Source organism: Accipiter gentilis, unplaced genomic scaffold, assembly GCF_929443795.1.
Source record: "Accipiter gentilis unplaced genomic scaffold, bAccGen1.1, whole genome shotgun sequence".
Classification (NCBI taxonomy): domain Eukaryota; kingdom Metazoa; phylum Chordata; class Aves; order Accipitriformes; family Accipitridae; genus Astur; species Astur gentilis.
In genome coordinates, this window is record NW_026061141.1 from 1,348,302 (window position 1) to 1,375,962 (window position 27,661).

A 27,661-nucleotide genomic window follows, 5' to 3' on the forward strand; every position below is an offset into this window, starting at 1 on the left:
TGCTAGCCAGGCACAGAGCCAGGGGAGGAACAGTCCCCCAGTGGGCTGGAGCATCAGCTGTGCCACCCATGGGCTATTCACCTGCCCCGGCTGGAAGGCACGGTCCGCCACAAGGACATCCACCATGTGGGCAGCCAGCCTGATGCTGTAGGCGCTTGGGTGTCTCAAGCTCTTGATAGCCATGAGGATGATGTCTGCCTGGTCGGAGGACTGGAGGTATTTTGTGAACATCTGCAGGATGAAGGAGAGGAGGGGAGATTTGTTGCCTCACCCAGAGCATCACCCAGAGCATCTTGACTGTGCAGTGAGAGCGGGGCACGGAGCCAGGCTGCGCTGGGGAGGAGACTGACGGTGGGCATCAGGGTCCCGCAGGGGACTGAAGCTCCCTGAGGGCCTTTGCCTAGCCCCTGCTCAGGAACAGCGTGAGCCCCTGTCGTCCCCACGCATCGGGTGTCCCTTCACTCACACTGAGCCAAAGGCACTTCTTACCAAGAAGATTTTGCGGGTGTGGCTGATTTTCAAAAGCTGCCAGGGCTTCATTGCTTGCCAGTCCTCCTGGAGCTGCAGCTGCTCTGTGCCATGCAGCCAGGGCCACCTGCCTGGGGGGGAGCAAAAACGGGGTGCTTAGAGAGAGGGTGCAGAAGTGGAAGTGCAGTCTGAGAGCATTGGGCAGAAAAGTTGCTGGCAAAGAAAAAGGGCACCAGAAAGGTCCAGGGAGCGGGTACCCAGGGAGGGTCCAGGGCTATTGTGAGCGGGGGCAAGGCAAAATGACTTTTCACACTGCAGGCAGGCAGGCAGGTTGGATAAGGCTTTCTCTCGTCAAGGAGAGTGGCCCCTGACTGCCCATGCCTGGGGGATCCAGCCCGACACAGCTTGTCTTACTTCTCTGCTGCAGGACAAACGTGTGCAGGTGATAGAGAGCTTCTGCAGCCTCAGGACGCATCCCCTTGTCCTTGCAGGTGCAACAGAGGGTGAGGTGCCCCACCAGCTTCCCCAGCATTACAAACTGATGTGTCTTGGAGCACTGATGCCTGCGGACTGTGGCTTGGGCAAAGCAGGGGCAGACCTGGGGGAAGAGAGGCAGTGTGAGCACAACGGGAGCCCCAGCTGCTCCCAGAGCAGCTAGGCAGCAGCCAAGAGCAGGGCAGGGCTGCCGGACCCAGGTTCCTGCCTGTGCCCGGGGCAGCCCTGCCCTGCCCTGCCCTGCCCTGCCCTGGGAGAGAGCATCGACAGGACAGGGGCAGGGCAAAGACCCCTGCTCCCGACCTGCTGGCTGGGTGCCCAGCTTCCCTGGGAGGTGCCGGGGCTCAGGGGCACAGGGACAGGGCACTGGGGCTGCCCAGACCAGGAGCTCGGTACCTGCGGCAGGGAGTAGGTGGTGATGAAGTTCACCAGCCTGGCGATCCGTGCCATGGCCCTCTCCTGCACCTCTGCCAGCTGGGAATCGGTGAAGGGCAGCAGCAGCTGGGAGGAGAAAAGCTGCTGGTGTGCCAGGGAGGTGGCATGGCACAGCATGGCACAGCCAGGCTTGCTCTGGGGCAGTGCCTGGGATGGGGCATGTGTCCTTCTCGCCCCTCACAGCAACCTGCTGCGGGCAGGCAGGTCACTGCATCCCGCTTCTGCTGCTGCCTCTGCTGCCTTCCATTCACTCCCCACCAAAAAACATCCCTCTGCCTCCCACCCAAGGACTCCAAGGCTTTGGGGTGACCACCTCACTGGGGACCTGTGGTGGGGGCTCTGGGATATGGCCCATGGTGAAGCTGGAGGGGGAAAGCCCCAGGGCTGGGCTCCCCTTGCCAGACAGGCAGGTCCATCTGGGAGGCAGTGTTGGGGAGGACGGGCAGCGGGCAAGGCTGCAGAGGTGGCGTGGGCTGGGGCAGGAGAAGGGGCTCTGGCGGGAGCCAGGAGGCAGGGGGGTGGGGGGGGGGCATGGCTGGTAAGGAGAGACATTCCCTGCCCCCCTCCTTGCACCAGGTGCTGGGGGTGGGCACCGCTCAAGCCAGGGGTCACTGCCCATGGGGACCCTGTGCCAAGGTCAGACCTCCAAGATGTTCTGCAGCTCCACGATGCCAAGGGTGCCGGCACTGCGTACCAGCACCTGCAGCATGCTGTCCATCGTGGCCAGGGTCTGTGAGGGGGACAGAGTCTTGGGGGCAGCCCTGGAAGCCTGGCAGGGGACGGCCATGGCCCTGCAGTGCCCAGGAAGGGGCCTCGCAGCCAGGGAACTCCCCATGGTTCACCCCCTGGCACACCTTGGAGCAGAGTGAAGCATCAGGGCCCTGAGTGTCCTCCTGAGGAGGCAGGTGGAAGATGTTGCAGAAGCAGGCATACAGGAGGCTGTTCTTCTTCTCCTGCAGAAGCAGCCCCGCTCTGCTGCGGGGACAGAGGAGGAGGCAGACCCTGGGCTTAGAGACCTGAGCTGAGCCCCATGCCATGGGGGACCCCTCAACCCTCCATCACACTGGCACTTGCCTTTGCGGGGAAAACCCTGTGGCACCCCCTGCCCTGTTCTCTGCCTCCCTCTCAGACCCAGGACTGGGGATGCCCCCCACCTGGGACCGGTGCCATCGGGGCCACCAAGCTGGGGGCTGGGGCAGGTACCTCATGGAGATGATGGCCAGCATGGCTTGCTGCTGCACCATAATGCCCTGGGGGCCAGCGGGCTCCTCTTGCAGCAGCACCTGGGGAGCACAGCAGCGTGGGACAGCTCAGGATGGGGCAGTTTCCTTCGCCCAGCAAGAGCCTGTGGGGCTGGCAGAGCCCAGGTGCCCCCATCCTGGCACCCCCTCCCCACCCAGCACCCAGTGGTCCCAAGCCCCATGGCTGGAAGGGCTGTGCCCGTCACAGAGCCACAGGCTGGCCAAGGGACCTGCAAACATCCAGCCAGGCCGCCCAGGTGACTTTGGAGCATCTCCAAGGATGGAGACCTGGAGCAGTGCTCATCCGCAACCCCCCTGCCTGGCCAAGCTCTCATCTGCCCCCGGGGCTGTGTCGCTGCCTGCTGCCCCTGCCCCTGCCTCAGCCTGACTGGCCGTCCCCTCACCTCGATGGTCTCCACCACCTCCGGCTGGCAGAAGTAAAGCATGTCCCACACAGCGGAGTCCACGCTGGTGGTGCTGCAGATGGTGCAGATGGAGGCCAGAAACCTCAGCTTCTGGGCCTCTTGCTGCCAGCCAGGGAGGAGACAGACAGACAGACAGTGTCAGGGGGGAGAGACAGCCAGGTGGGGGGCCCAGCACAGCCCCCAGCACCTCCTGAGCACGGGACAGGGGCCGAAAGACAGGCTGGGAGACACGGGCACAGCCTCATAGAAGTGGCCACGGATACCTTTGGTCTGCTCCTGAGGAAGGCTCGAATGATGTCCAGGGTATTGTCTTCCTCCCTGGGCAAAGCCAAGGCAGAGCAGCACAGATCTGGGCAAGAGAGAGCAGGAAGGGCTGGGGGGCAAGCAGCAGGGAAAACCCGAGCCCTCTGCCCAGCTCCCAGGGATGCCACAAGCCCTTGCTCAAGGCTGGGACACCGGTGTCCCCTGTGTGCCCCAGGAGAGAGGGTGTGATGCTGGAGGGCAGCACAGGGAGGGGGCCCTGCTGTGGTCTGGTAAGGGATGCGCTAGCACCAGGGCACAGGGAGAGTGCCTGTCCCAGGAACGCCAGAACAGAGCTCCCTTCCTGGCCACTGCGCTGTGGGAGCTCCGATGCCAGCCTGGCTGGGGGATGTGAGCCTGGCCCAGGACAAGGCAGGGCAGGCTGGGGAGCCCCCTGCTCCACAGCACCCGCACACTCACCTGCCCGCAGCAGCTGGACCTCGGACATCTCATGGGGCTTTGGCCTGGATCTGGGAGCCGGGGCAGCTCCAGCCTTCTCCACCCAGGCCTGCCTAACGTGGCCAGGGGGTCTCTCCGCCATCCTGCAGGAGGGAGGGAGGAAAGGGGTGAGGAGGACCCCCTGCCACCCCAGGGGTGGTGGGGGCAGAGGTGGCTGTGCTCAGGGGCTCCTCGCTCCCATCCTGTCCCAACACTGTCCTCCCAGACACTGCGGGAGCAGGGCTGGCTGCCACAGGGTGTCGCAAAGTACCCCAATGTCACTCCCCTAAGCCCCCTGATCCCCCCTCCCCAGAAGCCCTCTGGCTGCCCCGGAGCACGTGGACCCCTCCTCGCCCTGGGGGGACGGGACTGGCTCCCTCTTCCTCCTCCTCCCGCTATGGGGCTGGGGTTTGTCTGTATGGGGGCATCCCCCTTGTCGCAGACACCCCTCTGTCCTCTGTCCCTTCCCTCCCAGGGCCTGGTGCCACCCCCACCTATGGCCAGGCCGAGCCGGGGAGCAGCCCCCAGCCCCTCAGGCACGCCGAGGCTCTTCCCTCGTCCTCAGGAGGCGCAGGACAAGGCCCGCCGGGCTCCCCTCGCTCGAAGGCAGGTGGGCACACCGGGACACCAGAGGCCTTCCTGTGCGCTCAGCCACAGCGATCTGCGACCGTTGGGGTCTGCTGGCTTGCCCTGGTTACGGCTGCCGCGGCAGGCGGCAGGGTTCCATCGGCCGTTCGCTGGCACGAGGGAGGGGGGGAGTCCCCCCTCCCCCCCTCCCCGGGGCCTACGCCCCCGCTGGGCTCAGCCCGGGCCTGCTGGGTCGTCTGAGCGGGCGCGGGGGCCCGGGCCGGGGTGCTGGGGGACGTGCTACGCCCGGGGTGGTGGGGCCGGGAGCGAGGTGGCGTGGGCACAGAGGGGTCGGTGCGTGGGGACGGGCGGGAGGTGAGGCGAGAGGCCGGTGGGCAGCGGGAGGCTGCGGGTCGGGCCGTTGCGGCGAGCTCGGCCCAGCAGCGGGGAGCAAGGCGGACGGCAGCGGCGGCGGGGCCGGCAGGTGGGTACGGGCGGGAAGGGGACGGGAACGGGGGAGCGGGGGAAGAAGGAAGGAAGGAAGGAAGGAAGGAAGGGGGAAAGGGGAGGGGGAGAGGCGTCTGGTGATGGGTCAGGGATGGGGTCGATGAGGGGGTCAGGGATGGGGTCGATGAGGGGGTCAGGGATGGGGTCAGGGATGGGTCCAGGGATGGAGTCAGTGCTGGGGTCAATGATGATGGGCTCAGTGCTGGGGTCAATGATGGGGTCAGTGACGGGTCAGGGATGGTCAGTGAGGGGCTGGGGGCCACTTGTCTGGGAGGTCCAGCCGTGGGGTGGGCGCAGTGATCAGCTGGGTGGTGCCGTTCAGGTTTGTGCAGCCTGTGCGGGTGTAGCGTGGTTTGGAGTGATGGGGGGGTGCAGGCAGGGTGGGCTGCGCTGTGCAGGGGTGCAGTCTGTTTTGGGTGCTGGGGGAGGTGCCCTGGACAGACGTGTCATTCATGCTGGGGAAGCAGAACCAGGCGCTGGTGAGCCGGTGCAGCGGTTCCTCCTGCGCAACATTCTTAGGAAAACTCTCCTTTTTCTTTCCTTTTCCTTGCTCCTTCGCTTCCAGATCTCCGTGGTCGCAGTTTGTGCTGCCTCACCTCCAGCACAGCGTGCAGAATGAAACGACGGTCACAGAATTCGTCCTCCTGGGGTTCTGCAGCACCCCAGCCCTGCAGCGCTGCCTCTTTGGCCTTTTCTCTGCCCTCTGCTCTGCCACTCTGATGGGAAACGCACTTGTCTTTCTGCTTATCTGCCTGGACTACTGCCTCCCCATGTACTTCTTCCTCTGCCACCTCTCCATCGCGGACATCTGCTACGCCTCCAGCAATGTCCCCCGTATGCTAAGGAGCCTCCTTGGACAAGGCAGAACCCCCTCCTTTGCTGGGTGTGGGGCACAGAGCCATCTTTATTTAATCTTTGCACTTACGGCGTGCGTGCTGCTGGCCATCATGTCTCACGTTCGCTATGTGGCAATCTGCCGTCCCCTGTGCTATGCCCTCATCGTGATCTGGAGGCTGCGCCTCACCCTTGCCACGGTTTTGTGGGCTTTGGTGTTTGTATTTGGTACACTGCAAGCCTCTCTGGCTTTACACCTGCCTTTCTGTGGCCCCTGCAAGGTTGTCCACTTCTCCTGTGAAATTCTTGCTGTCTCAAAGCTGGCCTGCCCTGCCGCTCCTGCCAATAAAGTCCTGATCTTTGCTGTTTGTGTGTGCTTCTTCCTCTTCCCTTTAGCCCTAATCCCGATTTTCTCCCTGGACAGCCTGGCCACCGATCTGCGCATCCGCTCTGTGCCAGGATGGCACGAAACCACCTCCACCTGTGGCTCCCACCCGACCGTGGTGGGTGTCTTTTATGGAAACGCCATCTTCGTGTACGCGGGGCCCGGGAGCGGTAACTCCTCTGGGAGGGAGAAAGTTCTTTCCCTTTTCTACAGTCTCGTCAGCCCCAGTTTGAACCCCGTCATTGACAGTCGGAGGAACAAGCAGGTGAAGGAAGCCTTGCTGAAGCTTCAGAGAAGGAAGAGGGTCTTTCATTCCCTCTAGCTGGCGCTCTAGGCTTTCACCTGTCTCCTGTCTTTCTGCTCTTTCTTCTCGAGCTCTTGCAGTATTTCTCACGGAATGTTAAGTGGTTAAAAGTGTCCTGGTTTCAGCTTGGATAGAGTTAACTGTCTTCCTAGTAGCTGGTACAGTGCTATGTTTTGAGTTCAGTATGCAAAGAACCTTGATAACACTGATGTTTGCAGTTGTTGCCGAGGAGTGTTAAAGTCAAGGACTTTTCAGCTTCTCATGCCCAGCCAGCGAGAAAGCTGGAGGGGCACAAGAACTTGGCACAGGACACAGCCAGGGCACCTGACCCAAACTGGCCAACAGGGTATTCCATACCATGCGACATCCCATCTAGTATAGGAACTGGGGAGTGGGGGGGGGAATCGCTGCTCGGGTACTAGCTGGGTGTGAATGGTGGGTGGTGAGCGATTGCACTGCGCATCATTTGTACATTCCGATCCTTTTATTATTGCTGTTGTCATTTTATTAGTATTATCATTATTAGTTTCTTCCTTTCTGTTCTATTAAACCGTGCTTATCTCAACCCACGAGTTCTACTTCTTTTTCCGGATTTTCTCCCCCATCCCACTGGGTGGGGGGGGAGTGAGTGAGCGGCTGGGTGGTGCTTAGTTGCTGGCTGGGGTTAAACCACGACAGAGACAGAGTCACAGCAGCACAGAATGGATGCTGAAAGAGACCTCTAGAGATCATCCAGCCCACCTCGGCTGCTCGAGCAGGGCCAGCTGCAGCAGGCTGTGAGTCTGCTTCTCGAAGGTTCTATTGGCTGCGTTGCTCCCAGGTTATGGAGCTCGCATGGGAAATGGGCAATGAAGAGGGATGAAGTTTCCAGGCACTTTCTGGCCGGTGCAGTGATTTTTATTTTTTTTTTCCTTCTGACTTTTTTTCTCCCCGCTTCCTGGTCTTGCGGCTGCCCAAGGCGCAGCCAGACAAGTGGAGGAGGGTCCCTGCCTGGCCTGCAGCTCCCTCCCTCGCCATTCTTGGGGTGATTTGGGGTTATGTTGCTGTGTCAGTGAGGCAAAGCTGGGCTTTCCGCGGCTGAGTGCAGTGGGACCCAAGGAAGGCCGTGATGGTCTTGAGGCTTTGAAGGGCTGTGCACCGAGCCCTGTCCCCGCTGGAGGGGACACTGGTGGTGTTCAAGACGAAGGCCTTGCAGGCCTTGTTGTCGTGTGTACCTGTGTCCCCCCCGGCCCCCAAGGTCTGTCGTTGTCGCAGGGGCTCTGTGCTGCTTTCTGCATGGGGCCGTGTCCGTGAGTCCTGCAGGGACCTGTCTGTCCTGGCTTCCCCACCAAAGGGCTGCTTCCCCTGGGGAAGGGGACAGGGGAGTTGTTCCCGTTCCCGTCCCCCCCCACCATCGCCTGCCCCGCTGGTGGTGACTGGGCCCTGGGGGTGGCTGGGTTCCCCTCGTGGCTTGCTGGCTCGGATTTGGGGCTCAGTGGGGCTTTTGCACCTCTTGGGGGCTGTTTCTTGGTGCCCCCTGTGCTCCCTCCCCCTCCCACATAGGCACCGAGCGGTTCTGGAGAAACAGCTTTTAATTGAAAAGACAAGAGAAAATGTCCCATCAAAGCTGGTCTGACCCCTCCCTAGCCCCCCCCGCCCACCCCCCCTGCCATATACCCCACCCCTCCTCTCCCACCCCCCACTCCCCCCATCTCCATCCCTCTCACCCCTGTCTAATCCCCACCCCCCCCTCACACCCTCACGTTGGCTGCCAGAGCCCTGCGCTTGCTGGGTGCCATTGGCAAGGAGCTCTGCGCCTGCCTCTTCCTCCGCTTGCCGGCCGTGGCAGGTGGGGACGGTGGCAGGTCCATCCCCGCACCCTGCCACGGCTCCTGGGGCTCCATCCCGCCGCCGTTGACTATTTTGAGGCTCAGCATGGCGTCGCTGAGCTCGGGGATGCAGTAGTCGGGGGTGAGCATCTCCTCAGGCAGCGAGAGCGAGCTGAAGTCGCAGTCGGGGGTGTCTGCACCGGTGCCACCAGCGTCCCCAGGCATGGGGCTGCTGCTGGGAGCATACTGGCTGATTGCCAGCCCGCCCAGGGAGCAATCAAAGAGCATTAGGGCCTCTTGGAGAGCCACTTTCTCAGCCACGGCAAGGGCATCTCCAAGGGCTTGGCTGGGGGGGACGTCGCCGCCGGGGGGTGCCCCCACAGGGGTCGCCGTGCTGGGGATGTTGATCTGTGCCAGCTGCCCCTCGCTGTGCTGGTAGCCAGGGATGGACACTGGCAGCTCCAGAGGGTCTGGGCCACCCCACTCCTCTGGTTTTTGTAGGGTGCGAGGTATCGTGGTTGGCACTGGGGGGTCCCTGGGGCTGCCCAGGCCAGGGGGGCCCCGCAGCCCCCGGAACTGCACAGGGCAGCACCCGGCCGAGAAGCGGAGCCTTGGCCGAGCGTGGCGGTGGCCGGTGGAGGCAGGTTGGTGGTTGTCCACGGGATGCGGAAGACCCGGGGGTCGAAGAGGCAGCCACATGGAGCCTTCTGCAGACCTGTGTGGGTGAGGGGGAGCCATGCTGGGCCAGGGGGACTGTCCAGGGGCACCCGCCGAGCCGGCCCCGATGGCTGACATCCCCCAGCTCTGGGCCAGGGGCGTGGGGAGCTTGTGGCCGGGGCGATCCCCACGGGGTGAACCGCTGTGCCGGTGGGACAGGGTTGCAAATCGGGGAGGAGACTCACATCTAGGAGGTGAAAGGGGAGAGGTGGCCCCAAATATTTGGGGAATTCTCTGCAGATGGGCTTTACTGGGCACGCGCCGCCCGGGCGAGGGCAAGGATGCTCACCGGGGCTTGCTGAACCCCCATGCGAAAAGTGCCGGGGGAACGGGTGTGATGGGGATGGCGAAGGTGCCAGAGCAGACTGGGGTGCCATACCTGCTGGTGGTGCCTGGGGGGCCCGGGGTGCCCGGGCTGCAGGGAAGGGCTGCTCCCGCGTGGGCAGGCGGCACGGGTTGGCTGAGCCTAAGAGAATGAGACAGGAGCGATGGCCGGCGGTCACCTCTGCTCTTGCCCCCCAAGAGCGTCCCTGGGCTGCAGGGGTTGGGGTCGGTCCCTACCTCGAGGGTAGAAGGTTTTGGGGAGCACGAATGGCTGGAAAAGCTGGGGCGCCGGGGGGCCCCAGGGCCCAGGCAGTGGGAGCTGCGTTGGTGGCCGCGCCATGGTCCCTTCTGGCTGTTGGCTGTCAAGGACTCTTTGGCGTCTCCCCGGAAGGAATGCGGGGGCTCCCTGTGTTCCGCCCCACCCCAAGAGCCTCCCCAGCTCCTCCTGGGGAGGAAAAGGGTTAAGGGAGGCTGGGGTGCCCCCGGGGCCTACAGGCGGCTCTCAGGGTCTGCGGGTGCAAATGCTCTTGGCTTTCAACAGTATTTTTCCGGTGGGGGAAGAACAACAAGTTGATTCAGCCGAGCCGAGTGGGCACCAAGCTGCAGCCGCAGCCTCCTTGCGCCAGATGGCAAATGCGTTTGTGACCGTTGCCCGCGCTTCTGTTTCACTGCGTTGACCGGAGCGAGGCAGAAATAGGAAAAAGGACCTCGAGGGCGCGAAGGAAGGTCACGCGGTGTCGCTCGGTGGCACGCTTTCCCCCGCCCTCGCTCCAGTAGTGCTGTCAGGTCTTTCAGTCTCCTGCTGGGAAAAGCAGCAGCTCTGGATCCCCCTGGGAGGGGGCGGCCCTTTCCCTGGGTGCATGACACCCCGGAGGAGACGGTACCCGCCGCCGCGTGCTCCTAGAAAAGGACTGGATTCTGCCCAACGTCCGGTGTCGGGGCGCTGGGGCTGTTTGCGCTCTACGGGATGCCAGGGATGGGGTTAGTACATCCCCTCCTCGTGCTTGGAGGATTCGGCGCTAGCAAGGACACCCCAAGGGTACCAAGGACACAGGCCTCTCGCTCCCGCTGTGTGAACAGTGTGTGGCCTGGGGGAGTCGGGACAACTGCCGTGAACCGGAGGCCAAAGATCTCTCCTGGCCTGTATCCTGGTAATCAAAGAGATTGCGCTCTGTTCGTGAGGCACCTCTGGCTGCAAGATTGTGTAAGGCCATGTGCTGCGTAACTTGTGGCAGGGACCGATGCTTGGGGGCGTGAAGGCAAGCGCGCTTCTAAAACCATAAAACTCCATTTCATTTCAGAGCGCAGCTGAGCCACCCCGCTCCTCAAGACTCTGCCATCTGCACCGCTGTGGCTGGGACCGGGCAGTGCTGCACATCCCAAAGGCCACCAAGTCACACCCGTGTCCCTGCTGCTTTGCCGGGAGCTTCTGCGATGCGAGCGATGTTCTGGGGGCTGATCTCTTGGACTGCAGCTACTCTGTCCCTGACCGGCAGCTGGCTAGGAGGGTTGTGTCCCAGGTGGAATTCCACCTCTCTGACGAGAACCTGGCCAAGGATGCTTTCCTCCTGAAACATGTCCAGAAGAACAAGATGGGCTTCGTCAGCATCAAACCGCTGACGTCCTTGAAGAAGGTAGGCAGCCCGTTGCGTTGGCCAGCCGGGGTGGGAAGTGGCCTCCACGTGGAGGATGCCTGGGTGTCTGGGTGTGCTCTGGCTGTCTGCGGTGAGGTGTACGGGGAGGTCCAGGCTCTGCTCAGGCTGCCTGTGTCCCGGCAAAGCGTTGGTGGTGCAGAGCTGGGTCCTGCTCTCTGCCTTCAATGTGCTGCAGCAGTTCTCCACCCAGGGAGGGTGGCTGGGGAAGCGGTGAGCAGTCCTCAAACCCCAAGCCCAGGGCTGGGTTCGCCTCTTCTGCCCGTGGTTCCCCTAGGCTGCTCTGGGAGAGATCATGCCTTAACTAAAAAACTGCAGGGAAGCACTGGTGGTGTGATGTCCAGGGAAGCTGTGTCTTCTTGCCATGGTCCGGGAGCACAGGCGACCTTCTCCCACAAATCCTGAATGGGGGATATTGCCTTGCCATGACCTCAGGTTGATGGGGTTGCAGCCTGCCTGGATGATGGGTTTAGGGTGGCCCCTGCCTGGGGAGACTCACAGTGACGCAGTGGCCCCCTCTGTCCCTCAGGTGAAATACCTGACGCATGACTGGTGGCTGACGCTTTACACCCTGCAGTTCTCGGAGCTGCTGGAGGTGAATGAGGAGGGCACCAAAGTGAGGCAGTGGCTGATAGCATACGTCCATACAGAATGTATGGTATGTCTAAATATTTGTTGGTTTTAATATTTTGTACCAGCCGTGGAAACTGGTTTGCTGCTAGGTGACTGTAAAAGGGAGATTTGGTAAATAATTATTAGAAATCTTATACTAACACTATGATTGAAAAAATAGACAGAAGTGTAGCCAAGTAATTAACTAGTAGAGTTAGTAACCCACTCCTAAGTTTTACAGTTCTTTGCTCTTATGACTGGATGTTCCTGTACATTAGATAAGATTAATATTGAAACTGACCATATATGACTAGAACCATGTTAATCTCCAAGATCAAAGAACAAGGATGACGAACAAGACTTGAAGGTCAGCCAACAGAATTTGAAATGGATCGGTGGGCGCAAAAGCAGCCCTTCGACTCAAATGAAGAACCGTTGCGTGCGATCAGATGTAGGCAGTCCTATGATACTCAGTTACAGTAATTTTTATGTCTATGTATAGTAATCTGATTAATATGTAATTAGTTACGCCATAGAACCTGTTTGTGCTGAAGCTGTGGCACGCATGCTAGGTGGAACTATCCCCCGTGCATCCAGCGCTGCAATAAAGAATGCCTACTTTCTAAAACTCTTAGAGAGTTTCTTCGACCAGCTTTTCGGTATCATGGGTCCCCATCCCCGAGTCCCTGCTGAGCGTCCCCCCCAGCAGACTGCTGCTGGCCTGAGAGCTGCTGCCCCTGGAGCAGGACGTGCTGCACAAGGACCCCTCGGCCCCCTCCTGGCCCGGCAGCAACTTCAAGCCCAGCAATTTCAGCAATGCCTTCACTGGATTGCTCCTCGCCAGCAAAGTCTTCCCTCCGCTCGGGACAGGCTTGGGCACAGGCAGCTGCTACGGCCTCTGCCCCAGCACTGAGAGCACTCGTGGCTGCGGCTGGGGGAGTGGGGTGGGTGCCTGGGCACCCTGGCCCAGCAGCCCCTCGCCAGATGCCAAACCTCTTGCCGGCAGTCCTCCGGCAGCGGCGTGGGTGCCTGAGCCCCTCGGCCTGCGGGATGCGGTGCTTTGCCTGCCCCACTGTTGTCCCAAAAGTGGGGTCGTTTACCCGGCGTGCAAAATGCCAATATAAACACAGCAGAGCAGAGGTATTTTATTCCAGTTCATGTTTACGAAAAGATGGGGGCTAGGTGGTAATCCGCAACGCTAGCACCCCTCATGCCTAAAGGGGCAAGCAATTTATACAGTTCAGTTATACATATTCGATTTCCAAACTTCTTCCCAAAACTATTGCTGGGAGTCGCTTATCTCGCACAGTTTCTATCAGGTTGAAGTTCCCCTGCTTGGAATTAAAGGTCCAATGTTCTTTTCTTCTACAGCGCATGCTCAAGGAGAGTGGGGGGGTAAGTCTTTTTGGTGTGGAATTGAGTTGGTGGTCATGATCTCCCCCTGCCACCTTTCTTTACCTTTCCTCCAGTTTGCGAAGATGTTTCTGACTTCATGCCTATTAGCAATTATTCAACTTTTTGGCGCCTCCTGGGGTAGGATGTTCCCTTCTTCTCAGTCTTTTAGTTCTTCTCCAGGGGCACAGTTGTTAGCAAGGCATGCGTTGATCATACAAAGGGGATCTTGTTTCACAAGAGCTTTGTGGCCTTTTTTGTGTGGCTTAAGTACATAATTTCTTAAGTACATCATTTCCCCCTGTGGTGGATTGACCCTGGCTGGATGCCAGGTGCCCACCAAAGCTGTTCTATCACTCCCCCTCCTCAGCTGGACAGGGGAGAGAAAATATAACAAAGAGCTTGTGGGTCGAGATAAGGACAGGAGAGATCACTCACCAATGACCGTCACTGGCAAAAGAGACTCCGCTTGGGGAAAATTAACTCAATTTATTACAAATCAACCAGAGCAGGGTAATGAGAAATACAACCAAATCTCAGAGCACCTTCCCTCCACCCCTCCCTTCTTCCTGGGCACAAATTCACTCCCGGATTCCCTACCACCCCCTAGTGGCACAGGGGGACGGGGAATGGGGTTTATGGTCAGTTCATCACACGTTATTGTGATACTTGCCAAACCAACCAAGAAAGGTAAAACTGGAGCGCAGGGAGCAAATGCTTTTCTTTCACCTTAGACCAACGGCTCGGAGGCTCTCTATGCTGCCCTGCCGCAGAGGGTATCCCTCTTGTATCAGTAAGAGACGTAGGAGCGAATTAAAGCCAGGACCCCAAACCAGACCAAAAACCCGGTCGTGATCAAGAAGAAAGTGGAGAATGCATCAAATACAACAGAAAATTATTTTGGACATTCCCAGTTTACATTTGAAAAAAAGAGAAAAAAAAAGAGGAGGAATTAGGTATTAAAAGAGCAGCACTGAATGATAAAGCTGTAGCAGTCCCTCTACCACTACAAACCCACACCCCCACACGCACGTACGCACACAGACTTAACACCACCAAACTCCCCGTGACTGTGACGTTCCCCTCAGCTTGCTGGTCTAGAGATACTGAATGCCTGAAGCACACCAAGGATAACTGAAAACATCTGCATGGCTTTAATGGGAATCCTCCAACTGAAACAAAGCGCTTTCTCCCTCTGTCTGCGTTGGCACATCCCCGAGTCACGCTCTCACTCCTCTCCTTCAAAGTCAAGATTCCTAAACGTGAAAAGCGGGAGTGGGGAAAGGCGAAGGGAAGAGAAAAAGAGGGAGAGCATCATCAGTGGAAGACCTGCCAGCTGCTGCTGATTCAGCCCTGTTTGGGGGACCACCCCAGCAGAGAGGAGCTGGTTTGCATGCCACGGTCCTCCCTGCCTGTTCCCAGGGACAGGCCGTTTGCTCAGCCTTGCCGGCCAAAGCGTGGGAAAAGCGTATGTGTGCGCCGTCGCTTGCAGAGGAGCACGGTCACGTTCACGTGCAATCCTTTACCTTTTTCCTCCCTGGATTCAAAGGGTTTCTGTCTTCAAAGTGAGAGCCTTCCATATGGTCGTTTGTGACATTTCATCCAGGATAACAATCTCAGAAGGATCAGTCCTGCAATAAATATTTTACATAGCAATCCGTGATTATGGGAACTGATGCCACCAAGGGCATTAGCATCAGCAAGAGGAACAGCGGAGCCCCGAGAATCAAAGCTCCGCATAAGTGTGGGAGGTTTTGCTGGATGAGGAGTTTTGGGAGGCAAGCCGGGGAGCTGCAGAGCAACAGCTCCGTGCAAAGGCTCTTGCTGGGGCTTAGCCCCGGTCCGGGTTCCTAAGCCACTGCTGGTACAGATCACGCCTGCAACTCCTCATGTCTAAGTATGAGCATCTCCAGCTACCGTAAAGGCACTGATGAGGCAAGGTTTGGGGGTCAAACATGAGTGCTGCAGCCACTCTGCTTGGGGTCAGAGCCCTGCAATTGCCTCCTGCAGCCTTGCCCGCGAAATCGATTTTCCCACCAAGCTGCCTGCTGGTTTCTGTGGGATGCCCCACAAAGAGGCAAGTGGAGAAAACTCTGCCAAACACCTTCAAGCTAATCTTGCCGGGGGTCCTGGCGCTTGGTGGGGCTTTACCCGTCACTGCTTTGCTTTGGGATATTCACGTCACTGGTCTTCCCCACGTTCAGCTGAACTGAACTTGCAGCAGCAGCAGCTTCCATGGCCCTCCTGGACTCCTGATGTAAAAAAGGGACAAATCACGTTCTCTGTCTTTGATCAAAGTGGACATAAGCTGAATGCCCAGCACAAACTTAGCAGTCTGCCCTCCGCTTCTGCCCCTTGGCAGCTATAGGTATTAGTGCAGCAGGGGAGAAACCGTTCACTCCAAAGATTTCGGGGCAGGGGGATTGTGTGTTCAAAACACGATTATGAGCAAGTCTTGCCAGCAGCAGCAGCAGCATCATCTAATAATAATCATCATAATGATAATGACCTTTGTGAAAAACGACTCGTTTTAAAAATTACACCTGTATTCGAGCGTTCAGCTCACTGCTACTTGAGGAAACAAAGGTTACAAAAGTTACAGGCTATTGGGATCTATTTCGATTGAGTGCTGATCTTCCCCCAACGTTTCCAGACAAGCTGTAAGAGAAACAGGCAATCTCACAGACACACGGAGATGTCCAGCCCCGAGGACACAGCAAGCCTTACCTCTTCTTCTTCTCCGGCTTCATTTCTGGCATCGTCCAACTTCTTCTTCCTTTCTGGCATAAGGTCATCCAGAAAGCTGAGCTCTCGCTTTGAGAAGCAGAAATCCATCGCTTTCCGGACAAAGACGAGAGCCAAAACCTTCACGAATAAGAGGGAAGATGCGGTGAGCTCAGAGACGATGCCACCTCTCACTCCAACGCTGCAAACACCCCGCTGCCGAGTGGCGGCAGCTCTTACCATCATGGGAAAGATGATGGCGGCACGGGACACCTTGATGGTCCAGAGCAGGACGAGGCAGGTCAGCTGGATCGCCGTGAAGAAATGCACCTTTCGCAAGGGCACGTGCCTCAGGTAGATGAAATCCGGCTGGTGTTTCGCCGGCATCCAAAACAGCTTCAAGCGATCAAAGAACTGCGAAATAAAAGGGAAAGGTTGCCACCTTGGGACTGCGGCAAGTTGCTGGCCCTCTCGAGACGTGGAGGCACTTTGCAGCATCTCGCTTGCCGTCAGAAATCCTGGATCCCACTGCATTCCTCCTGGGAGCAGCACCCATTTTCCCTTCGCTCCATCTAGCAACCGGCTTGCCCCTGAGAGCTGCCCACCAAACGGCAACTATTCCATGCCATTCCATTATTAGCATTTCTCGGCCCACTGAATCCCCCCGCGAGGATTTCCACCAGTGGTAGAAACTGCCTTCCCTTTGCACCAAATTCCCCCGCTTTCATGTAACCAAACACTGACCTGCCCTAAACCCTGCAACAGAGAGCGCTGAACTTGCCTGGTCCTCCCAGCCCTATCTACCTCCTGTGCCTCCACCAATCTTTTTCTTACACAAAAGAGTTTCATTGCTTGCTCTGCGAGAAGTTTTTCCCATGCCACTGCTTTTTTCCCTGCTGCTACGGAGACAAAATACCAGGGAGCCGACATGCTGCACGCTGTAAAAGAGTCCGTACCTGAATTCCTCTGAGCGACGACACACCCATGTAGAGAAAGATGCCATAAAGTACAGGCATTGGTATAAACTGGGGGGGGAACAAAAAGAAAAAGAAAGAATGCAATCGTTTCTTTTTCTGTATTGCATTTTCAGTATTACCACCCTCTTCTACAGGCACTGCCTAAAATTGCTTGAAGCTTTTTCCATTCAGGCTTAGAGATGGGTCAGATTTTAACCATTTTTTTGCCATTTTGTGCGCACGAGTGAGCTAAGGCTCTGCTTTAGGCTGAACTTGGGAGTTACCTCTCCTCAGAATAATCCTTTTTTCCAGAAAGGTTGGAGGAAAATAGGCGATTTCACCCGTGCTACCCTATGCCGCATTCTCTGGCGGTAGAAGAAACACTTCTGCCTATTCTTGGGGCAACAGGCAAAGGCCACAGGCCTCCTTTTAGCCTAGAGACGAGATTACTTTGTGGGAGGAACGTGCAAGGAAGCCCACGGGGATGACCTCAGTGTGTTTAGCTCCTGGGAACGGCTGCTCTGGGGCATTTGGGGAGCAAATTGCAGCCACTAAAGGGCTGCCTGTTTGAAAGACAGCAGATGTGCTGGTCTGAATATGCTCAACTGTAACCCATAAACATGGGCGGGCCTGAAAGACACCCAAAAATTCAAGCAGTTGCATTGCTTGCTCATCTCGAGCACACCAAACGGGGGCCTGAAGGGCTGCAAAGCCTAACCGAGGCTGGTTCCCACCGTGGGTCAAGCCCCAAGGGTTGGGATCACCTCCTCCTCCTCCGCTCCACAACTAACTACTCAGGCCTGCAGAGAGGGGACTGTTTTTCTGTAACCTCCAACAAGCTCACGGTTGTTGGGTGGTTTGCATTTTCCTCTCACCTTTAACACAGAAGTGAAGAAGACGGAGCAGCCCATGAACACAAAGATCAGCAAGCCAGTGACTCTCTGCTCTCGTATCCCCAGAAACTTGGGTTGTTCTCCTGGAGCTGAGCAGTCAGACTCTACTTTGAGGCTATTCACGTGGGTGATGGACAGGACGGTCGCAGCCACAAACCAGGGCAGCCCCATCACAGAGCACACCCCGAGCATCACGGCCACCACAAAAAGGTCCAGGTGGTACCCGCATCCTTTCTGCAGGCAGGAAAACAAGAAACAGAGCATCCTATAGCACAAGAGCAAGGATAACGTCGCAAGTCAGACTCAAACCCTGCTCGAGCACAAGTCAATTTCTTCAGAATTCAAAACAAGAAATGGAAACAAGCAAGGGTGTATGCAGACTTTGCACAAGCACCTGGCATGAAAATCTGGCAGGAGTTCAGAAACAATGGATATGCAGAGCTTGTGCATTAAATACTTCTCCAAAAAAAAACCAACCCACAACCCAAAAGCACCAAATCATTTTTTTCACTCACAAAGAAAACTGTACCACTTGCGAGGAAGGTGTGACTCTGAGTTATCCCTGGCAGCGCATCAAAACAATTCATTCCCCACACCTGCTGCTGCTGCCATTTTAAAACAAAAATGCAGTTCTCTATTGCTCCAAGATTAATTTGCTCCTCCAAAAGGTTGCTCATCTGAACTGCCCTGTCACTTGCTCCCTGCATCATCGTTAATCCAGGAGAGCATCCTGCCACGCAGCCTGACCTTGTCCCAAACCAATGCCTTCAGAAAGCATCAGGAATAAGAGCTTCCCCCCAGACCTGCAGCCCAGAAGGGGCTGGGGTCATCTCTCGCAGGCCCTTACCTTCAGCTTGTGCTCCTTCCTGTTCACAATAACGGCACTGATCTGCTGGTCCATGAATATCAAGATGGTGCAGAGCAGAGCTGGGACGAGCGCAGCCAACACCGTCCACCAAGGGTTGGGTCCTATGGGGTTGATGAACCACCCGCGGTCGTCTCTGGTAGGCTGCAACAAAGCCCACACATCAGCATTGTCTCCCAGCCCAGGCACTCCACTGGCTTTCATTTTCCCCTCCCTCCTTGCGTCAGAGCACCTCCCAGCCCTGGCTTCATGTCCCCCTCTCCCGGGGGCTTCAGCAGTGCCAGTCTCCTCCTTGCAAGCAGCTCTAGATACTTCCCCTGTAGGTATCTAGTTTTGGGGCCATCTTCTCGTTTCCAGGAGGAAGCAAGGCACTTGGAGGTGGAAGAGGAGATGGTCACACCACCAGCATCTCCTCCAGACTCAGCCCTGCCCTGCCCCGGCATCACCTTGTGGCACCCCCACGTGCCAAAACACCCCGTTACCTTGAACGCATGGGGGACCTGGAGCTTCGGCAATGGGATCCCAACCACAAAGTCAAGGAGCACCATGATGACGATGGTGAGGAAAACAGCAAAGTCGCTCACTGTGGACCGTACCTGGGGCGAGAAACCAGAGGTGAGAGGGGCATGGCAAACAGGGCCCTAAGGTGAGATGCAAGAGTTGCAGACATCCACAACATTAAGGCTGCTTAACCAAATCCCACCACCCCTCTGAGCACATGCAGCCTGATCCCTTGCTTAGATACTGCTGCTGTGTTTGTCCCTGTGAGATCTGGGGTCAGACAATAAAAAAAAGCTTAACTAGGCCAACAAGGGTTGGTTTAAGTCAAAATCTAAAGATAATAATAATAATATTAAAAATAAGAAAACACATGTCTGCCACTACAGCTACACTCACAGCTACAATGGCAACAAGGCACTGAGGCATCCTTTAGTCCTCAAAAGGAAGCTTCTCATTCGAATCTACTTTCCACTCGAGCACATAATGCGCAGAAGGTAGGGGAAAAAAAACAAACCGAAAACCCCAACCCCCAAAACTTTGGGAAACCTGACTTCCTACTACCTGAGGAGAAGAAAAAAAATAAAAAAAAATCAAACCCCAAAAATCTTCAATCTGGGGCAGGTCACGAGGCAGGTGGGAAACGCTACGATGATTTTGCACTCATGGAAATGAGTGTGGGACATCCAAGCTCTTGGAGAGCTTGGCCTGCAAGGCCAACGTTTCCCAGCTTGACCAAGGCAGGGCAAATACTGCTTAGTGCTCCAGGAAAGCCATTTTGGGAAACGAGTGCGGAGATGGACACTGGCCACCTCCTTCTACTTACTCTGGTTGGAAAGTAGCGGCTGGTTTTAAACGTCTTCAAGAAGCTTGACAGGGCAAAGGTGGCGAAGAAGAGGATGCAGCACCAGAAGAATACATCAGGGGTGTAGGGGCCGTCGCGTCCACAGGCAGGTCCTTGAAACTCCCCACGCAAATACTGACATTCCTGGAGAAACAGAGCATCAGGACACAAAGGCAGTGCGCGTGCGGCAGGGAAACCTCGCATAGCTAGGGGGTTTTGAGGATCTTGGTCCAAGATCCACGACCCTGTAACTGCTCCTGCCAATGGAGATTTATATTTAATGAGCAGCAGCAGCTGAACAAGTGACACATCGAACTACACAGCGGAGAAATGAGATGTGAGGAGACACCATACGCTAGTAACACATTACAAGAAACACTCATCCAGGTGACACTCTCCCATCAGTTGCTTGCATTCATAGCACTGTGTTTCCTTAACTGCATCTGGCTTCAGTCCTCACATCTTCCCGCAAAAAACAACATGCCAGGCTCTCCCAACCCTGTGAAGAAAACCTCATCAGCTTTCCTAACTAAAAAGTAATTCTTTTAAAAATTATTTTTAAACCTGAAAAGGACTAGGATTCACAGGACTAGCATCATTACATTCACTTCACAGTCCTCCTCAAAATGGGAGAACAAAAGATAATTGACATGACAAACGCCACAGTTACAGACGTTCCTTCCTGGGGGTGCAGTTCGCACACCTAGGAGCTCATGCATGCATGAATGGGTGACGCCAGGCAGCAGCCTTCTTACGTGCCTCTGACCTCAGGAAGAAACAGATAACATGAATACTTTTACTCCATTTGCATCCTGAGGACCAGAGATGAAGCCCAAGATTTGCCTAGATGACACAGTCAGTTCCTTTAAGGGATGAAATTGTTCGTTTGAGTTTGGCTTCAAGGACTCCCACAGCTGGCGATTAACTAAGAGGTATGCTACAGCGAGGAGCCCGACACACAGACTGCAGGACAACTCATCACGCCAGGCCTCTGAGCTTGCAGTTCTCCGCAGGGCCCGGTGCTGCCTGAGCAGGTGGATGGACTTCCCAGTTCCAGAAATACAAGCTCGTGAATCAAACCCTCCTCAAGCACGCAGGCAAAACTGGCTGCGCTTTAGCGAAGCAAACCAACAACGAGGCTTCCTTTGTTTGGGTGCCTCCTGTCTGACGATGCTCTGGGCTACTTTCTCTTCCTGGCAGCAACAGGAATAAGTTGCTCTCATACCTACCAGCTTCTGACAGAGAAAGAGGATGATCTCGTTCTTGCCTGCTAGGACCAGGGGTGGCAATAACGCAGTCTGCCGAGACTGGAAGGGGATGCCTTGGAGGCGGAAACACGCGGGTGTTCATTACTCCTGGGCACTCGGAATCACGGGAGGAGATGATGCCGAAGGGCCTGATCCGATTCACAAACTGACGCACCTTAGGACTGAAAAGGCTTCTCCTTCCACTAACTTACTTTTCTCTGCAACAACAGCCTCAGGAGAGTTACTTCTCCGTAACCCTTTACACTACAGCAACTACAATACTTAATCCTAATGTACCTTACAAGAAAACTACTGCGGTCTTCTCTACTAGAGGGCCAACGCTGCTGCGCCTGTAAGGAGCGCTTTACGTTTTATTAACCTTTTGAAACAACGCACTAGCTTTCCTTGCAATCGCATTACGTGGGCTTCCTGGGACTTTATATATGCACGTTCGTTTTCTCTGGCTAAATCAGATTTGGAACGCAGGGGTGGCCATCTGAAAACACTGCAAAACATTCTTTTTACATACATCAGTTCTCTGGTGAAGGCAACAACTGAGGAGGATCTTCAGCTAATGTAAAACTGCGAAGCTCAGAGGAGTCGTACTCCAGCTAAAGATCTGCGCACTACTAGGCAGGAATGTCAAATTAAGCAATGCCCAACAGATACAAGTCATTGGACCTTTTCTTTTACAAGTAGGAAAGAAAGGGTACACAGAAAGATAGTGGTCTGTAGAAAATGGATGTAAATCATCAAGATTTCCGAGGATTACTCGAATCGCTTCCTGGAGAGGCCAAAACAAGAAAGGAAGGAAGAATATTAACAAGATAGCCACAATCCCACTGCCAAGTACAGTTTTCAGGCTTGGGAAAAAAAAATAACATTACAGTTTGCAGGAGTCATGGAAGAGCAGGTTCCAGATATTTTGCTTTTCCTCCTCCCCTTCTTCCCCCTGCTCCCTCCCATCACCTTAGAGCACGCTGCCCTAACAGATTCACAGAAACTGAAGTGAACGAATATCTTAACCCTGAATTAACATAGAAGCAATACTATGGAGAGTGGAGGTGTGCTTTTAAATTTAACAAGTTCTACATTTAAGAAGCCTCCTCCTTGCCAGCACAACACATGCAAGTATTGACCTGTTTCAAAAATAAACATATTCCCCTTTTTCGGAATATTGACCCAATTCAGTTACAAAGGAACTGTAATTCAGCCCCAACAAACTCCTGCTTTATAAACGGGAAGCTTTTTCTAGGAATACCTTTTGTTGGGAAGTGGCTTGCTGAAAAAGGACATGGGCCTGTGGAAAAGTTGTGCGAGCAGAGTTCTGTGTGAAAGAATGTCAGTTTGAGCAACAAGACTAGGCCTTGGCTGAAAATAGCTGGCTTTACTGATATTGGGAGAAAAACAACAGCTGGTCTCGCTGTTATCAGGAGAAAGACAGGGACGGTGTGACCTTGGCATAACTTCACAAGTAACTTTTGAAGAAGTTCTCATGAGAAAGTTACTGAACACGCGTAGCTGCCAACCACAAGTGGGTGTGTTTTAGTAATGAATAAACATTAGCAATGTACCAATCATATTAGGACTAGTAGGCATAATTATCGCAAACTGTATAAATATGAGCTATCCGTGCAAATAAAGTTGAATCACTTCTATCACTCATATTGGGTCGACTTATGTGCATTCCTCCGCCGCTCCAACAAATGGCGCCCGAACGGGGACCGAAGAAAGGGGAATTGGAGCGACGGACACTGAGAAGCACCGGTAGCAGCGACCGGGGGGCAAAAGATTAACCGAACGCTGATCGTCTTGGTTGGTGTGTTAACTCTCGTGCCTGGACCGTCCAAAAGGGGTTCGCCGTCAGTGAGGGCTACTGGAAAAAGGCTGCAAAGACTTTTTAACCGAGGTGCCTTAATCAAGGTAGCATCCAGGAGTATCAAGAAGCCGGCCGGCAATGGATCAAGAGGTAGCCCTAAAATTATTACAGTGCTTTTTAGAAAAGCGGGGAGTAAACTGCATTAAGCAAATTTCGGGGTTAGTCACGCTGGGTCGCGTTAAGGGATGCTTTAAGAATCCGGATTTATTATTTAAGGAGAGTGAATGGTGTAGATTAGGAGACGTATTATGGGATATGGTAACTGACGATGATAAATCAGCTAAAAAACTAATGAAGCAAGGACAGAAACCTTTCAATTAGTGTGGGTACAGCTTCTGAGCTTAGTACCTGGAATGCTATCGGAACCTCCCTATGGGATGAAATTAGTGACGGGTCTAAAGAAGTTAAAGATCTTGTAACTTTATGGAAATTGATTAAGACAACTCTGTAAGAAATGAAAGCAGATCGTAAAGCGTCTGCGTCTGCTTTTGCTGCTCTCTCTCTCCAACCGCAAGCGAAAGGGAAAAGCGGGGAGAAAAACATAATGCAGCGAGAGAGACTTTTTGGAGCTTGTTCGCCTACTCTCGTGCCCTTGACTTCTGCTCCACTCCCTGGGACTGCCGATATTAATCAGCCATCCGACAGTTCCCAAGCCTCCCTAACCGTACGATTAAAGGAAACCCTACAGAATCAGGGAGTGAGTAAAAATCTGCCTACGAAAAACCAGCCCTCAGATACCACCGTTCAACATGAACAAATTATACCTAGCATACACCCTGATTCAAATAATGCAAACAAGGACTTGGCTACTCTAATAATAGAACAAAAAGAGACAATGTTAGAATTGTTAAAGGAAATGGGGAAAAGAGACGGGGAAACCAACCGCACCCGTGACAGACGCGGAGCCGCCTGCAATAGCCGCTGCAGAAGAAAGGCAGAGACATTGGAGGGGTGTAATAACAGATGCCATTATAGAAGGGACTATGCTCTAAGCATTCCCAGTTATTGCATCAAATGGACAGAAAAAATGGGAGGTGTTTGACTGGAAGGTCATTGAGAAATTAAGGAATGCTGTGAGTCAGTACGGAATCAAATCTGCGTTAACTCACCAAATACTGCAATTCATTTTTTCTGCTGATACGCTGATACCTCAAGATATTAAACAGCTAGCACAGTTGATTTTGACACCCGCCTGAATGTTAGTGTTTTTCTGGCAGTGGGAGAAGCTCTGTGATAGGGAACAAGCAACATCACGACAACAAACAGATCCCCTATGGGGAGTAACCACGCAGATGCCGATGGGTACTGGACCCTTCGCATCAGGGAACGCTCAGTTACAATGTGTCACTGAGGTTCATCATCTATCACAGATCTTGGCGTATCAAGCTTTTCTTACTGTACCAGACAATATGTACAGCCATGCTTTTACCCAGGTGAAACAGGAGAATACAATTTATGACCACCCTGACATGAACGAGGGCATGAAAGAAAACATGTTCAAAATACTCGCTTTTGAAAATGCTACTGAAAAGACACGCAAAGCATTGTGTAATTTGCCGAAAAATGCAGACATCGTTGATATGATAGAATATACGGATCGATCAGTGGACTCACAGAAAGTAGCCTATGCTGCCACAGCTCTCCAAGGAGCTACAAAGAAACACAAGGCCAGTAAGACACCCTTGGTCAAGTGTTCTAACTGTGGCAAACGTGGACACATTAGGAGCAAATGTACAGGTACTGTTAACAGTAAGTGCTGCAACAAGTGTAAGAAAGATAACCATACCACCAAAAATACAGGAAGAAGGGAAACTTTACACCGACTGCGAAGGCCCCTCGCGCGGCGACACGAATGCAAGGGGCTTGAGCTGCCAGCCCTCAGGCAGCCTCGCAACCACCAGATCCGCCACCGCAGGAAGCTCCAGAGTGGATGTGGAAACCGCAGTCAACATAAAGGGACCATTGGGGTTTGGACTTAGTGCATTTTTAATGGGGCAATCTTCAACAGCTCTAGAAGGAATTCTGGTGCTCCCAGGGCTTATTGATGCAGATTATTGTGGGACTGTGAAAATTATGATTCATGTTTTAATCCCTCCTGTTTCTATTCCTAAAGGTACCAGAATAGCACAATTAGTTCCATTCAGGTCGTGTGTTCCGAACCCAGGTGAAGTACAACGTGGAGATGGTGGATTCGGCTCCACAGGGAAACCACAGGTATACTTTGCCATGGACACAACAAGAGGTAAACCAGAAAAGGTAGTGCAATTGGAAGGGCCCGATGGAGTTGTTGTCAAGAAACATATGACAATCAATACAGGTGCTGATGTTATGATTATTTCACAATGCATTTGGCCTCCATCATGGCCATCGATCAATCCAAACTTTGGTATTGCAGGGATAGGGGGCACACAAGCCACCTTAGTAAGTCAGCTACCGATTACATTTGTGTTCCCCGATGGTGAACACATTACGACGTGTCCGTATGTCATGACTACCCCAACTGAATTGTTTGGCCTCGTAGGCCATGATTTATTGAGCCAAATGAAGGCAATGTTAGTGACGCATCCTTTTTAGGAGCGGTCACTGAGGGGTAGCCGATTCTGAAAATTAACTGGAAAACAGATGAACCTGTTTGGATTGATCAGTAGCTGCTAAATTCTGAAAGGCTACTAAAAATACAAGGGTTAGTTGAGGACCAGTTGAGAGCGGGACAAGTTGTTCCTTCTACTAGTCCATGGAATACATCAATATTTACCATTCCCAAGAAAAGTGGGAAGCGGAGACTGTTACATGATCTCAGAGCTGTGAATGTGGTGATGCACAGTATGGGAGCCCTGCAGCCAGGTTTGCCATCTCCAGTTATGCTTCCAGAAGAATGGGATTTGTTAATTATAAATCCAAAAGATTGCACGCAGATGGCGCTGAACGGTTCGCCTTTTCGGTACCATCGATTAACAAGGCAGAACCCTATAAGAGATACCATTGGGTCGTGTTACCGCAATGAACGCGCAATTCCCCCACGATGCGTCAGGTGTATGTGGCCTGGGCATCAGAGCCTGTAAGAAAGCAGTTACCTCAGTAACTTGCCACAGGATGAGATTTTAACTCAATTGCAGGACATCTTAAGCCATCACGGAGTAATAATCACTCCTGAAAAGGTGCAAAAGGCAGCACCTTGGAAGTATTTGGGGTGGCACATAAATGCTAGCAATGTTAAACCTCAGAAGGTTCAAATAACATGAGAAATTTCAATGTTACATGATGTCCAGAAGCTTGTGGGAGATATCCAGTGGGTGCGGAATCTTTGCGGTATCACTAATGGCAATATGACCCCTCTGGTAGAACTCTTGGGTATGAGAACACTGTGCAGATGAGAAACGGGAAATGACAGAGCTGACCAATTGGTTGCAGCGCCACGGGAGCCTCCTCCAGGGAATCGTTTTCAACAAAGCACGGCAATCGCATGCGTTCTTGCACCAACCCGCTAGGATGTTAGCAAAGCAATTTGACTTACCACTTACTGATGCCCAAGGTATCATTAAAGCATGCCCTGATTGTCAAAACGAAGGGCTGGGCTTGGGCTGTGGGGTTAACCAACGAGGTCTTTTGCCATTGCAGTTGTGGCAAATGGATTTCACCCATGTCATGTGGTTTGGTGCAAAGCGTTCTGTGCATGTGTGTATTGATACCTATCCTGCTGCCATGTGGGCCACGGCACGAACTGGAGAAAAGGCCTTACATATTGAATGACATCTTCACGCTTCTTTTGCAGTACTGGGTGTGCCTCAAGAAATTAAGATGGACAACGGCCCAGCCTATGGTTCTACACGATTTGCTCGATTTTGTAATTTGTGGGGAATTCACCACGGTACCGGTATTCCACATCTTCCCACAGGACAGGCTATTGTCGAATGGGCCAACCAAACCCTAAAAGAACATGCTGCAAAAACAAAAGGGGGGAACCCAGGGCTTACTCCCAGAGGAACGATTGGCCAAAGCCTTATTTGTGCTAAATTATCTTAGATTGACAGGTGATCACAAAGACCCACCAATGGTAGTGCATCATGTTCTTTTACAGGCAGAAAGGACGCAACAAAGTACAGGAATCATGGTAATGTCTAAGGACCCAGAATCCAGGAAATGGTGCAGATCAGCAGAAGTAAAACTTACTGGGAGATCCTGGCTAAGTGGGACAAGCCATGGCTTCGCACTGATGCTGGACCCGGAATTGTTCCAATGGCGACTGGCACGGCACCGGCGGGTGCTGGAGCCACTGATCTGACAGATTCTAACTAATAGAGTATTACTAGTGGACACGGAGTCCTTCAGAGAGGTTTTCAGAACAGCGTGCCTTATTGTATATAGAACCTGCTTTAGGTAAAAAGTGTGTAAAGCATAATTTGATTAAACATAGTGTGATTACGGGAAGACAGTGTGGGGTAAAAGTTAGTTAAAGCCAAAATTAGGGGTAAGGTCTATTTCCATTAATAACCTGGGAACGAGGTTGATTGTGTTTCCACAGATACAGGCCCACGATGGACTCCTGTTCGATTTGCATGACCATCATCATCTGGAGCATCATAGATGATGTGGCAATATGAATACTACCTCAGCCAAAAACTAATGTATAGGTCACCTTGGCTAACATAACAGGTCAAGATTCTCTGTGCATCGCAACTGTATCGTAAAGCCCATGAACCAATAGACAAGATGGCTATGACTCGTGCAGCGCGCCTGGCCAGCGAGCGCATGCGTCATAGATTGCAACCGAGGCGGACTTTTGGCACCCGCTGGCCACGTGTGCTAAAACCCGTTCCTCTGCAAATGTATAAATACTGGGATTTTCCGAAG

The 27,661-nt window shown here is 54.1% G+C and overlaps 2 protein-coding genes across 7 annotated transcripts in view; both read right to left on the reverse strand.

Annotated features, from left to right (window-relative positions):
- The window catches only part of LOC126037485 (electroneutral sodium bicarbonate exchanger 1-like), a 432,495-nt gene that overhangs the window by 374,330 nt on the left and 30,504 nt on the right, over nucleotides 1–27,661 (reverse strand). The gene's annotated exons all lie outside the window — the stretch shown is intronic.
- The window catches only part of LOC126037488 (electroneutral sodium bicarbonate exchanger 1-like), a 105,640-nt gene continuing 90,808 nt past the window's right edge, over nucleotides 12,830–27,661 (reverse strand). Inside the window, exons 4-12 of the mRNA XM_049797820.1 lie at nucleotides 18,825–18,938; nucleotides 18,325–18,486; nucleotides 17,460–17,711; nucleotides 16,585–16,653; nucleotides 15,869–16,042; nucleotides 15,632–15,769; nucleotides 15,056–15,156; nucleotides 14,431–14,535; nucleotides 12,830–14,160 (exon numbers count right to left, since the gene is read on the reverse strand). Of these exons, the coding sequence (XP_049653777.1) occupies nucleotides 14,448–14,535; nucleotides 15,056–15,156; nucleotides 15,632–15,769; nucleotides 15,869–16,042; nucleotides 16,585–16,653; nucleotides 17,460–17,711; nucleotides 18,325–18,486; nucleotides 18,825–18,938 (1,098 nt within the window). The 3' untranslated portion in view covers nucleotides 12,830–14,160; nucleotides 14,431–14,447. The remainder of the gene's footprint in view (nucleotides 14,161–14,430; nucleotides 14,536–15,055; nucleotides 15,157–15,631; nucleotides 15,770–15,868; nucleotides 16,043–16,584; nucleotides 16,654–17,459; nucleotides 17,712–18,324; nucleotides 18,487–18,824; nucleotides 18,939–27,661) is intronic.